The sequence below is a fragment of the Cyprinus carpio genome, chromosome A15 (genome assembly GCF_018340385.1).
Source record: "Cyprinus carpio isolate SPL01 chromosome A15, ASM1834038v1, whole genome shotgun sequence".
Taxonomy (NCBI): domain Eukaryota; kingdom Metazoa; phylum Chordata; class Actinopteri; order Cypriniformes; family Cyprinidae; genus Cyprinus; species Cyprinus carpio.
In genome coordinates, this window is record NC_056586.1 from 1,363,175 (window position 1) to 1,376,944 (window position 13,770).

General features: G+C 37.9%; 1 protein-coding gene and 2 non-coding genes across 3 annotated transcripts; all 3 read left to right on the forward strand.

Annotated features, from left to right (window-relative positions):
• Positions 1-1,927: 1,927 nt before the first annotated feature.
• On the forward strand, positions 1,928-8,984 carry LOC122147642 (pannexin-1-like). Its single transcript, XM_042770751.1, has 6 exons — positions 1,928-2,264; positions 5,212-5,333; positions 6,330-6,538; positions 6,826-7,327; positions 7,866-8,022; positions 8,266-8,984. Exons 1-6 carry the CDS (start codon positions 2,078-2,080, stop codon positions 8,340-8,342), a joined length of 1,254 nt encoding a protein of 417 aa, XP_042626685.1. The 5' UTR covers positions 1,928-2,077; the 3' UTR covers positions 8,343-8,984.
• Positions 8,985-12,499: 3,515 nt separating this feature from the next.
• On the forward strand, positions 12,500-12,602 carry LOC122147869. The gene has a single exon (XR_006161869.1). It is a non-coding gene; the product is annotated as a U6 spliceosomal RNA (small nuclear RNA).
• Positions 12,603-13,456: 854 nt separating this feature from the next.
• LOC122147883 lies at positions 13,457-13,563 on the forward strand. Its single transcript, XR_006161881.1, has one exon. It is a non-coding gene; the product is annotated as a U6 spliceosomal RNA (small nuclear RNA).
• Positions 13,564-13,770: the final 207 nt, after the last annotated feature.

The following is a 13,770-nucleotide window of genomic DNA, read 5'->3' on the forward strand; positions in this document are numbered from 1 at the left end:
CTGCTAAATGAATAATAAATGTAAATGTAGAGTCAGGTAGAGTGTTGACAGTTTACAGGGTGACAGAGTGACAGTTCATTAAGAAGGAAGGCTGCACTGATAATATCAACTGAAATAAATGTTTCCCCTTGTGGACACTAACATAATAGACAACTCTGGCCCCAGAAAGTGATTGTAATTAAGTTTACAGGAAATATGCTTGAAATTTCATTCTGCATCTTCTCAGGTACTATGATTTCATTGTAATTCTTCTCACAACGTCACTGAATTCACCATTAACTATATGGTATCATTGTAATACTTGACCATAAAAACATAGGGGTAGACATCACCTTTTCTGTGTTATCATGTTTAGTTCAGGAGATATAATACAAAATACATAATTTGGTAATGGCCATTTGCCATTTGCAATTTGCCAATGTGACCATGAGGCGTTTTTGCGATGGCTCCATTTCTGAAAATGTTCAGGGACCCAAACTATACAAGTGTACCACGTTTCATGCTTTTATGAAAAGGTGAACAAAATGTGATTTCATCTACTTGAATGTTACAGTATTCGCTTCAGTACATTACATTTTATCACCTGGTGCCAGTTGCATGAAATGCTAAGACTAGTTTTTAAAACTTAAATGGATTTAAGGCAATCGGTTTCCTCAAATGGTTTGAGTAAACCTAACTTGTCAGGTTTTTAAGGATATCTGTTTACTCAAACGGTTTTGAGTTAAGTTACTTGTCGGGTTTTTACAGTGTAGTCTTACAACTAAGTCATCTATATAATTTTTTTTTTTTTTCTTAAAGACTTGACAACTTTTTTTATAGTGAGTCGCATAAAAAAAAAAAAAAAACTTATGATTGGCCTAATTTGAATCAGAAAAGATTTATTTAAATTTATGTAACTGATCCCTGAACTTGTTGAAATTGAGGGCCAGTCACAGAGCTGGTCACAATTAACAAAGCTTCCTGGAGATAAAGCATGTTATTGCTTTCCAAACAATTTATACCAAGTCTAATAGTCATAAATGTATCTCTCTTGTGTCACACATTGTCTTGCAAAAATCACATCTGCTGTCCTGCAGCAGAGCAGTAATAGCTAGGGGGCAGTTGTTCAAAAAATGTAATCTGGATCAGAATGATCTGGATTTGGAAATCCCACGTTTCGCTATCCGGGATCAGGTAAGCATCTTACTTTTGTGCTGGTTTTTCAAATCAAAATTGGATTGGATCACCCTTTTTCAGATTTCCAAATATGGATTACTAATGAACTCTACAGAGCCCCTAAAGGGACATGAAAAAAGCCAGCGCAAAAAAACAAATGTTTTGCATTCTATTTTTACATTGCATTTACACAAATAACTATTTCTGAGGGCCAATCTCTGAAAATAAATAACTAAATACAAACTTTAAATACTGACAGCTGTTTGGGGATTTGGGGATATATTACGTTTACAAATGTTCCATTTTTATTTTTATTTTTTTTTTGTTTTTTGGACCAGTTTTTAAAATTTTATTACATTTTTGTTCCTGAAATCCACACTTATGCTGGGGTCAGAATCATCCAGTTTTTTTTTTTAAGTATACCAATCTTACAAAAACGTTTTGAACAACACAAACTGAGGATTTAATGAAAATAAATATCTTAAAGACTTGACAACTTTTTATAGTGAGTTGCATAAAAAATCAAAAATAAAAAACCTTTGATTGGTTTAATTTGCTCTGTGCAACTTCTTCACCCTAAAGTTTACTGGAAACTCATCTTGCTCGTGCTTCGGTACAGCGGGTGGCGCTCTCCATGTATTTAGTTGGTTCGCAGCCCGATAATAAAAACTCATGTAGAAGAAGAAGAAAATGAAAACGAAGAGCAACAAGAGCAACGAAATGTTTGAGGGAAATAGTGTCGTTGTTTGCGTGTTTACATCTAACTAACCAATTGCTGCATCTTTTCATACGTAAAGCGTGCAACGTTAACTTTTGAGAGAATGAGCACACTTTGAGCAAGCATCCGCATTCTTTTCAAGTCAGTCCAAAGTTGGATGCATGTTTGTGATTAGAGAGTTTGTAGATAATAGAAGAGATAGTCATGGCGATAGCGCACGCCGCCACAGAGTATGTGTTCACGGACTTCGTGCTCAAGGACCCCGCGTCAGAGAACAGGTACAAAGGCATCCGGCTGGAGCTGGCCCTGGATAAGATGGTCACCTGTGTCGCGGTGGGTCTGCCTCTGCTGCTTATCTCTCTGGCCTTCGCGCAGGAAGTGTCTGTCGGTATGACATTTTCTCACGATCATCATGAGATATTATGCATGGCATCAATTCATGTGCTGCTTGTCTGTTCAGTTTCTCAGAGTTTTCACTTCACACAAGAACTCATATCTAACCATATGCTCCATCCCCGATGACGTGGATTTATTCATTGTTGAGAGCAGTGAAGGCAATGCATGGCCCGAATTGCATTTCTACGTGCTATATTTTCTTTTGGTGTTTTACACACCTGGGAGATTCCAGAAAGCATGTGAGTTTGCGAAGAGGAAAATTTCATTTCAAAAAAAAAAAAAAAACATAAGTTACTTTCAGGGTAAGTAGCTATAGCAGTTTATTCTCTGAACATAACCTGGTCTCTAGTCTGTAGGACAGGTATGTTCATGTTGCTGCAGGTAAATGTATATCTCATCTTCAGAGGTATTTGGCACATACATACTCTTTTGATGAGGCTTCAGTAAGTGTGACAGCAGATTATGCTGTACGTTATTACGTGAAGTGCATTACATTAGGTCGTATATAATTTTGTAGGCATTATAAGTAAAAGTTTATTGTATTTTATCTCACAAAACATTAAGTTCTGCATTCAAAGGTTCCTTTTTTTTTCCCCTAGGGAAGTATACCTATGTAGCACTTACACAGATGTCCGGGGAACAAATAGCTAAACATAAAAACTAAATTTATACAGCTGTATTGTATTGATTTTGATTTAGCATCGAACAAACAATATAATTCTTGTTGACAATCTTGATAATAGTTCTGCAGGTATGGTATGAAGATTAAAGATGAAAAAAAAGATTATGCAACAGCTCATACAGCTGTGGTGATATAAGAATGTAAATTGAAAAAGAGATACCATTTGCACTTTTGTTAAAAGCGGTAGGCATAATTTGCATTATTACAATTATTTGCACTTATACAATTTGAAAGTTGAGATTTTTACTTATCAAAAGTAACAAAGCTCATTGTGATTATTGGATGAGAGACATGGCACATATAATGTTTAGTGAAGCTTTATTTACAGTGTAAATTTATAATGTTAATTGTACAATGTAATATCATAAGAGCCAAAATATTTTTTCATCCGTGTTTTTAATTTGTACAGAATGCAAGGTTTGTTGCACAGTACCTTAAGACAACAAAAAATAAAAATGCAATGTGAACTGTTCATATAAATGTTCATAGGGAGGCGACAGACTCTAAAAACACCAAGAGCAGAAATGCTAGAGTTTGTGTTGAGACGAAACTGCACTGCACTGCTCTTTCACACAGACACACCTGTTGGGGCTGGAATGACACATCAACAATGACGTTATGTAAACTGGTCGATTTGCATGGAGTCGACCGGAGGGATAACTCACCCAAAAATGAAAATTCTGTCATCATTAACTCGCTCTCATGTGTTGTTCCAAACATGTAAGACTTCAGTTCATCTTCAGAATGCAAATTAAGATATTTTTAATGAAATCTGAGAGATTTCTGTCCCTCCTTTGACAGTCTGTGTAACTACCAGTTTGATGCTTCATAAAGTTCATGAAGTGATCGTAATCCATATGAATTGAGCCATTTAGTCCAAATTTTCTGAAGAGACTTGATTGCTTTATATGATGTACAGATTTAATTTAGCAGTCCCTCCAGGATTTTGCGATACTGCGATCGCTGAGTTTATCGCAAATCAAGCAAACTCCACAATTTTCGCAAGAGCTCACAAATTTTCGTAATTGCCGCAGATTTTCCACAGATTTTGGGCTTAGACGCGTCCTGTGACATCATCGCAATGTGCCTTCAGTCAAAGAAAGCTTGTTTCTCAGTTCCAAAAATGGAATGTACAGCCTTGCGTTCTCATCATGACCGATTTACAAGAACTACATTGGATAAACAAACTGAAAGCGGAAAGAATTCGCACTACTCGTTAGGGCTACACAGCACAAACCGTTATTTGCTTGAGCCGGAGCCGCGGGCTGATCTTGATCACGCAACACCGATATTCACAGTGCTGGGAGATACAGTGAAGAAAGCAGTCGAATTCACCAAAGAATCAATAACATCTGTGTGAAATCTTGTGAGAAGCATTCAAATTCGGCGTAGAATTCTGTAGTAGCTACAGATATCAGAACAAACGCCACTGATGTGGAAACCAGGAAAAAACATTGTTCAATAAACACAAATCACCACCACCACCATTCAGCATGGATTTAACATAGCAGAACTACAGGAACAACAGAAATGGTCTAATGTTTTCGAGTTATTTAAAATGCTTCACACAACTTTTCCCAGCACTTCAAAGCTTTAAGTATTACCGAATTTGAAAGTTATTTTAATGTGGCGATGTTTGTTCATCCTTCATAGGTTGCCCCCATGTATAAAACAAAAAATTCATAATTTTACAAAAATACATCTTGCATATGTAAATGCAGACATCAAAGATGTACATGTGTGATTAGGATGATTGCTTTACTGTCAGGTGCTGGTGCCACCTTCTGTAGAACTTAATGGCACTGTTGCTGGTGTCCTCAAATGTTAGTCTGGAGCCCTACAATGTTTGTCTAAGTCAGAAAAGTCATTAAAGTGTTAGAAGAATGTTTTCTGTGGTATATTTTCACTGCAAAACAATAAGAAAATTTTGAGAAAAACCTCAGTAAAATCAGTCATTTTAGGCCACAAAAATCAGAAAAAAGTTCCACGAAATAATGGAGGGACTGATTTAGGGTCTGTGAAATTAGTTTTACAGCTTATAAAGGGGTGGTTCACCTAAAAATACACCCCGTGTTGTTCTATTGCTGTGTCACCTTTCTTTTCCAGACCACAAAAGAGGAAATTTGAAATAATATCTTGCTTGTGCTAATCCATATGATGACAGTGAATAGCGACCACTTCAAGCTTTAAAGAAAAAGATGCAAAAGACTTCACTGATTTATTTTCTATCTAAAAAATCTGATTTTCTTTTTCTCTAGGTACCAGATTAGTTGTTTCTCCCCCACAAAGTTCTCATGGCGTCAGGCTGCTTATGTGGATTCGTACTGCTGGGCTGCAGTGCAAACACAGGACACAGGAGGCCTGCCACTATGGCTGCACAAGGTAAACCCATAAAACATGTTCACACTTTTTACTTGGTTCTTCTAAGTATTGTAGTCTAGAGCTTACTTAAAATTGACTACTTAAATTAATTTGAGTACTCTATTTAAAAAAAAAAAAATGGTCATACTTTATGAATGGGTCATTTGCTCAAACTGATTCATTCAAAACACAGATTCATTCAGGGATAAGAAACACTGCTGTTTGTTGTCCAGAGACACACAATAGGGGATTTAAATTGGAGAATTAAGGGAGTGCGTTATATAGTATAGATTATAACTAGTCTTGAGGTCATTAACGTGGCTTAACTTTTCAGGATTTGACATTGAGGGCATATGCTGGAAATGTGACTTTAAAATGACAGGTTGCTATTAAACAGTATACTTAGATTCTTTACAGTGATAATTCATCTACAGATTGTATTTAGGTCATTACATTTGGAGGTTTTTAGTTTAGTTAGTAAGGCCTTTTTTTTTTGAGTTAAGCAGTACAAAATTATTAATAATCCAGGTTTTAATATCATGTATGCAATTTAGAGAAATGGAAGGTTTTATGAGGCCTTGAGAAAATATAAAGGATTGTCAATATAACAGTCAAAACTAACTTTGTTTCCTGATAATGTCAAAGGAAGCATATAGTGGGTAAAAAGCAAAGGTCCTAATATTGAGCCTTGCAGTACTCCATATTGAACATGTGATCGATATAACTCTTCTGCATTTTCCAAAACAAAGTGATAACATATCAGGTTACATCTCTAAAGTTTGTTTGTGGGTATGCAAAACCTGAAACAATAACAAATAATTTTCACAATCACTTTGGTGCTACTAGAGAAATCACACAATTCACCTTCACTTCAAGATTAACAATAAGATAATCAAGAAAATCACCTCAAATAGTATTAAAGAATGTTTTATTCCAAATAAATAATGGAAGAAAATCATGAATATGTTGTAGGACACGTGATCCCCTAAAATTAACTCCTCTCTCCTCTCTCTGCAGTTTTTCCCTTATATCCTTTTGCTGGTGGCAGTATCAGTTTACATGCCAGCGTTGTTTTGGCGGTTCACAGGAGCTCCTGTGCTTTCTTCTGATCTGACCTTTATAATGGAAGAACTGGACCGTTCCTATAACAGAGCCATCAAACTGTCTAAATGCCTTTACACAGCAGGAAAACTGGACTCTGAGTCAGCCCGCATGGGCTCACAGAGGTAAACTGGACACGCACAAAGAGCAGAGAAAATGTCTGAAAGTTCTTCTTGACACCTGAAGAGTGACTGGGTTTACAAAGCACACAGATCTGTCACATGGTTTCACTCTGTGGGAGTTATTGAAATACATACACATTCAAGCTAACCTCACATCTGTATGTTTCTAAAAAATTGCCATTTTCACAAACTATATTTTCTTTCCACCATCATCTCTCACCAATCATACCATTTCCTATTACATACCTATAACATTTAAATCCTGTTATTCTTGCATGTTTTTTCTTTAGCTCTGTGAGAGATCTTACCGAGAGCTACTTTAAATATCCTCTGGTGGAGCAGTACCTGAGAAGCAAACGTTTTTCTCGAGGATTACTGATCCGATACCTCCTCTGCCGCACCATCACTTTCTTGGCCCTCATGTTGGCCTGCATCTACCTTTGCTATTACATCGGTCTCTCCATCACAGATGAGTTTCAATGTGACATCCGGACTGGAGCGGTTATCAACGACTCCTCAGTACCTCCGGCCATGCAGTGCAAGTTAGTTGCTGTGGGCATCTTTCAGCTGCTGAGCTACATCAATCTTTGTGTGTATTTGCTGCTGTTGCCATTGTGCATGTACGCCATGTTGGTTCCATTCAGAAGGAACATGGGCTTCTTGAAACCTTATGAGATGTTACCCACTATAGGGGTAATGCAGTTTGGGCAGGTGACCTGGGATGATCAAGCACTCTATCTGCTGTTTCTGGAGGAGAACCTCAGTGAGCTGAAGAGTTATAAGTGCCTAAAGGTGTGTTGATCCGGTTTTTGCTGTCTTTGTTGTTTGCATAGATTCTGGGAAAGAACTCTCTAGACATTACCTGCTTACTGTATGATACCTATAAATTCTGTGTTTCAGTTTTGTCATGTCATTTTGATCACTGTGCATTTGAAATGGAAAATGTTTATTTAAACTGCCTTTTAATTGGCAGATTTGATTCAGCAGCATACATTAAAGCTGCTGATAGGTGCAGTTCTTTATTGAATGTAGCTTTTATCTTACAATCTTCTTGTAATTTTAAATACCTACATCCAATTACTTTTAGAGAGCATCACTCCTTCCTTTACAGATGAATTATACTAAATTTGTGTTCTTGAATTTTGTAAGAAATTTTCATGTGATGTGAACATAGTTAAGATACTTAAAGCATTAATGAATTGTATTAATGCATTTGTCTACATTCATATTGATGATAATGTTCTGAGAAATTGATATTTTAAAGGCTTAAAGAATCTATTGTGAGATTTTTTTTGTTTTGTTTTGTAATATTTGTGCTTCATGTATGCAGGTGTTGGAGTTGTTAAAAGAGGAGGGAGACGATTCTTTTGACACCATAATGCTGTTGCAGACACTTGGACAAGTTAAAACAGATGTGGTGGATGGCAGATTGCCAGGAAAGGACCGGAAAATCTCCAGCACCAACAATGGTGACACTGAAATGAAAGGTGTGTTTTTTTTTTTTTTTTTTTTTAATTTGCTGATCTTTGATTTACATATAAATTCACAGATTAAGACTAGCATTTTCTCTGAAGAAGGGCAGCACATGCTAGTGACCTTTTTTTTTTTTTTTTTTTTTACTAAGATGTTGATATGTAAAATAAGGAAGTGTGTTACATTGACACACACATAAGATTCCATTTATCTCTGACCCTCTTGAATTAATCAAATATAAATTTGTGTTTCCCTAGAGATTTCTCCACTGCTGCAGGATGGACGATTGAAAAATCATGAAGATGAGAAGGTTGTGCGCCAGAGGGTGATCTGAACTCTCATTGCAGTATATGGTGACTGCCTGCATTAACATCTGTAACAGACAGAGAAATACATTTTGGGGGAATGGAGGACAACAGTGGAAGTCTCATCCTTTCCTAAATGCACAACTAAAATCCACTAAGAATGCAGTTGAATTCTGTTTTAGTGCTTCTTTTAGTGGGGTTGGGGTATTAACTGTTTTATATTACTTTAGTATTTCACATTTAGTTTAATAGAACCATTCATAGTAACATTTTAACTGCAGAAAATGTGTCTGGCTTGAAAAGTTATACTGTTGTTATCACTAATGTGACAACAGTACCTATACTTGACTTGAGAAAACTGACATATTTAGTTGCATGCTTGTCACCCACACAGACAAAAGCTGCCTGTGAGCATATGCTGAATCTCTAAGTCTGAAATAATGGAAAAAAATTGTAATAAACAAAGAAAATGTTAAACTATGGAGCTTCTTTTTAAATATGAATTGTGGGAAGAGATGAAAGAAATGGCACCATGGATCATCTACTGTTTCTGCCAAGATTGATACTGTCAGTTTGTTTACCTTTCTGCATCCATGTTTATATATATATACTTGTGTGAATTATGTTTTGTGTCTGTGTCGTTCCTCTGGAAATAAAGATTGATATTTGCACTAGTTGTGAAATTCTTACCTGTACAGTTGCTGTCATTAGTTTACCTTACAGAAGATGCAAAATGTGAATAATTGAACAAAATAAGAGGGATCATAAAAATTGCTGCTTGATTTTAGTACTGCCTTGAATAACCTATTTCATATAACTGATGTTTACATCTAGGCCACAACAGAAAATAAAAGCTTAATTTATGAAATTGAACTTGTTCAAAAGTTTGCATATGCTTTATTCGTAATGTTGTGTGTTGTTACCTAGATACACATTCAATCATTTTCCTACCATCTTCTGCATATTGGAACCCTTTCCAAACCCACTGCGTACCTTTCTGTAAAAATAGTGTACCCACACATATTGGCTACTGTAGGTATTTTGTATCTATGTGGTACTTATTCTATTAATACAGGATACATAATTGAGATTAACAAACTGGAATTATGGGGAAGTTATGTAACGCTGTGATTTCATCCAGAAATTGTCATTGTACTTACCTGAAGAAATTTTTTTTTGTTTGTTTCATCTGCTAGTTGTAATTTAAAGTGGTGTTTACTTGTTCCATCTAGTTCATGGTTAGTGCAATAAATGTACATACAGAAAGCCTTAGTTTAAAAGCAACTTTATCAAAATAATTTTGCTACCCCATTAATAGCCAAAAATAATATTTGAATGGGGACTATCAAAATATATGGGCCATCTGTTAGATGTGATGCAGATCAAATTTGAGCATTATCATAACTACATTATATACAGGTCAAACCTGGTCTGACTGCATTTCAGTGTAGATGATTTAAGCCAGCAGTTTTCAACCCCTTTTTGCAATAAAATGCCCACAGTGTTGCCAAATGTAGTCATAAAATCTGTCAAAAGGGTCTTTTGAGATTCACGATGATTCACCTCCTGTGGAGAGAAACTTAACCAGTGAAAATGTTGCTATCCTGATACCAGGCCCTCAAACAAGTCTGCATTGGCCCTTTATGGGCTGCCAGCACAGGGCCCCTGAGAATTTGCTCATTGGCAAAATGTTGGCCCCTTAGCACTGGCCCTGCACGGGCAGCCCTCACTTACAGGAAGCCTAAACTCTGTTTTATTTTATTTCAGTTGCTTTCATCTAAAGCTGTGGCTGAAGTCAGTTGTAGTTCTTATTTCTCTTTCATTCAGTGTTTTTGGACAAAAGAGATCTGTTAATGTAGTTTTGTGGGTCACCATTGTGCTGGAGAGTAGGGCCTGTGCTTCAGTCAATGATTAACCATAAGCACTGATCTTTTGCTTTATTTAAAGACAGTAAATGTGGAGTAGATGCAGTGATGATCTTTTTGTTAAGTATTACAACACATACATGTGTGCTATAGCTGATGATCAATTGCAGCGATTTGAGTTAAAGTCATGTTTTTAGTTACTTTATTATTACACGTTAAGTGTTTGCAGTTTTATATAGTAAGAAATATTCCTTCTCAGTGGGTTCAAATAAAACAAGTTAACCAAATGTTTACACACTATCACAGCAGTGAAAAATCTCAATTGTAGTCAATTTAGTGAATTAATTTCACAAGAAATGTTCTAATTTACTGTAAAATGTATTTATAGCATTACAAGTTCAAGGTTGCTCTTGTAATTTCACTCATATTTATAAACGTTTAATTCTACAGTGATAGCTGTAAAAAAACAGTTTGTTGTATGTTTATAGTACAACTGTAATTATTGATTTACAGTTACAGATTTATTTTATTTTTGTAAATTTACAGGCTTACTGACAACCAAAATTGCCAGTAAGTTACTGTAAATTTTACAGGATTTTTTACAGTGTAGTTATTTGCAGTCATTCCATTTTCTGATGCACAAAGTGATTGAAAAGAATGTGGCTCCTCAATATACTCCAACGGATTTACACTTTTGGGCAGAAGTTGGCATCTAAACACTTTCAAACTTCTACTTAGGGCATGTTATTTTTGCTCAGGGTATACAACCTGACCATGACAAGATATTTGCTATAAAGGGCCTCATTAATAAAATGTGTGTACACAGATTTGATCTTAGAGATTTCATTTGCATATACTAAAAATCCACACCAATGTTCATATTCATAAAAACATTTTTTGATGTGGAAAAGTGCCATAGCGCCACATCAGGTTCAAAGCAGACTTTACACTATTGAAGTACTGCAGGTATTTTGAAGTCCAAGTAATTATTTCTACTCGCAGTTCTCATGTAAAAGATGGAAGTGTTGGACTTGTGCTCTATAACATGTTAAAGAGGTGTGGTGGGGAAGGCCATTACCTTCCCTAATAATCATATGTGGGTCATAAGCCAATTGGCTGTCATTATGGGGATATAAAGGGTGGTAGACCTTTGCTTGAGGTCAACGTCACTAACGGGCCGTGAACGCTGTACTGTGGCTGCTTCCGGCATCAGGTTTGGACACTGGAGAGAGTAAGCACCGATTGCTTGATTGCCATTCCCTCTCGTATGGTCGGATCAGCTGTTCTGTTTCTCGTGCGGGTCTCGCACTGCTGCTGTGGCTGCCGTTGTTGTGTGTGTGACTATGCACTCATCATATTCGTCATCAGTATGTTTAATAGGCGTTTGCTAAGTTTGGGTGAGGGGTTAACATATAATAGTAGTATTAAATGGTAACATTCTGTTTTTATTTTAGGTGCTCTCCCTAAAACATTGGGAGTGTTGACTGTTAGCGCGTTTCACGTCCTGCCCACGGATAGCATTGCTGCTTTGTTTTGTGTTGATTTTGCTTTATATTTTTTTTTTTGTTTTTTTTTTGTTTTTTTTTTTTTGTTTAAGTTATCTTTATTTACATTTGGCTAGAAGTGATGCTCTCTGCTCTTCTTTGCCTTTGTATCTTCTAATATTTTTTTTGTATTTTATTTTGTTGATTTCTATTTTGCAAAGAACCCTTCAATTTGTCTTTGGGTTTTTTTTTTTTTTTTGTGCAGTTCATTATTTATTTTGTGTGGCTTGTTTGATTTCTTTGTTACTTCCTATTAAGAGTGGTAACACTGTTTTGTTGTTTCGCACAATCCTTGTTTTGTATGTTTTTGTTGGCCGTTTGATTTATCTTATATTTTGGTATTTGCAACTATTTTTCTTTTGTATTTTTCTAGATTTTGTATTTTGTTTTGCTGCTTAGTTTATATTCTTGCAAACTGTTAAAACCAACTGTTTCTCTTGTGCATTTTCTTAACTCTTTTGACGAATTTATTCATTGTCATTTGAATAAACACCCCCTTCAGCGCCAGAACTTCAGCGCTCATCTGTAGAAAGTAAGAAGAGAATCCATGACAAGACATCTTGTAAGCACGTGGACGCTGAACCAACTTCTTCATCCGGGTACTTCATCGACCGGTACCATCGGCTCCGGCCTCAGAACCGAATGGTACGGCATGCGAAGTGGTGAGATGGCTCACTGGGCCCTACCACCTCTGAGAGGGCTCGCGCGGCCCCGAGGGGTACACATACCTCGAGCGGGACGCCTCTCTTGTGCAGAGAAGATTAGCATTGCGAAAGGATGCTACGGCGGCACATATACTAAAATTGGATCGATACAGAGAAGATTAGCATGGCCCCTGCGAAAGCATGACACGCAAATCCGTGAAGCGCTCCATCTTTTTTGATTGCGATATTTGTGCTCCTCTACTCTATCAGCCCCTCGTCTGGTGAATAGACACAGGTCTCAGCGATGGAGCGTTTTGTTGTAAAATCACTCACCGCCTCCTTTGTCTGAGAGATGCTCAGCTGCGGCCCCGCTCCATCACACCATGTGATGAACTCATGAGAACTACATGGCCATCGTCAGACTCGGAGCTTGAGAGCAGGGAGAGGAGACCTGGGTCACCTGCGTATTTGACAACTCGAAAATGAGCCAGAGAACTTCAACGCTCATTTGCAGAATGTGAGAAGAGGATCCATGATAGTGGTACACCGTCCTGGCCCCTTCGCTGCCCACCACTTCTTTACCGCCACCTCTTCTTTCGATAAAAGGACAAGGCCACGCCCCCTTCAGCGCCAGAACTTCAGCGCTCATCTGTAGAAAGTAAGAAGAGAATCAATGACAAGACATCAGCACGTGGAGATCCAAAGTTCGTCCGGTAAGACCCCCTTCATCCTGACCCTTCGCTGCCCACCACTTCTTCACTGCCACTCCTCTTTTGAAAAAAAAAGGACAAGGCCAAGCCCCCTTCAGCGCAGTACTCTGGTACCATCGGCAAGTGCGTCCACCTGCTTCCTCATGTTCAGCAGATGGTCCTGTACATCGCTGTGAAATCTGGCACATGTGCAACATGAGGCGCTACCGTCCCCTGTCCCCCGAACTCGGTGAACGATTGCAACAGTCAGGGTGCGTCCGGCCTCAGAACCGAATGGTACGGCATGCGAAGTGGTGAGATGGCTCACTGGGCCCTACCACCTCTGAGAGGGCTCGCGCGGCCCCGAGGGGTACACATACCTCGAGCGGGACGCCTCTCTTGTGCTTGCTACGGCGGCACATATACTAAAATTGGATCGATACAGAGAAGATTAGCATGGCCCCTGCGAAAGGATGACACGCAAATCCGTGAAGCGCTCCATCTTTTTTGATTGCGATATTTGTGCTCCTCTACTCTATCAGCCCCTCGTCTGGTGAATAGACACAGGTCTCAGCGAGGGAGCGTTTTGTTGTAAAATCACTCACCGCCTCCTTTGTCTGAGAGATGCTCGGCTGCGGCCCCGCTCCATCACACCATGTGATGAACTCATGAGAACTACATGGCCATCGTCAGACTCGGAGCTTGAGAGCAGGGA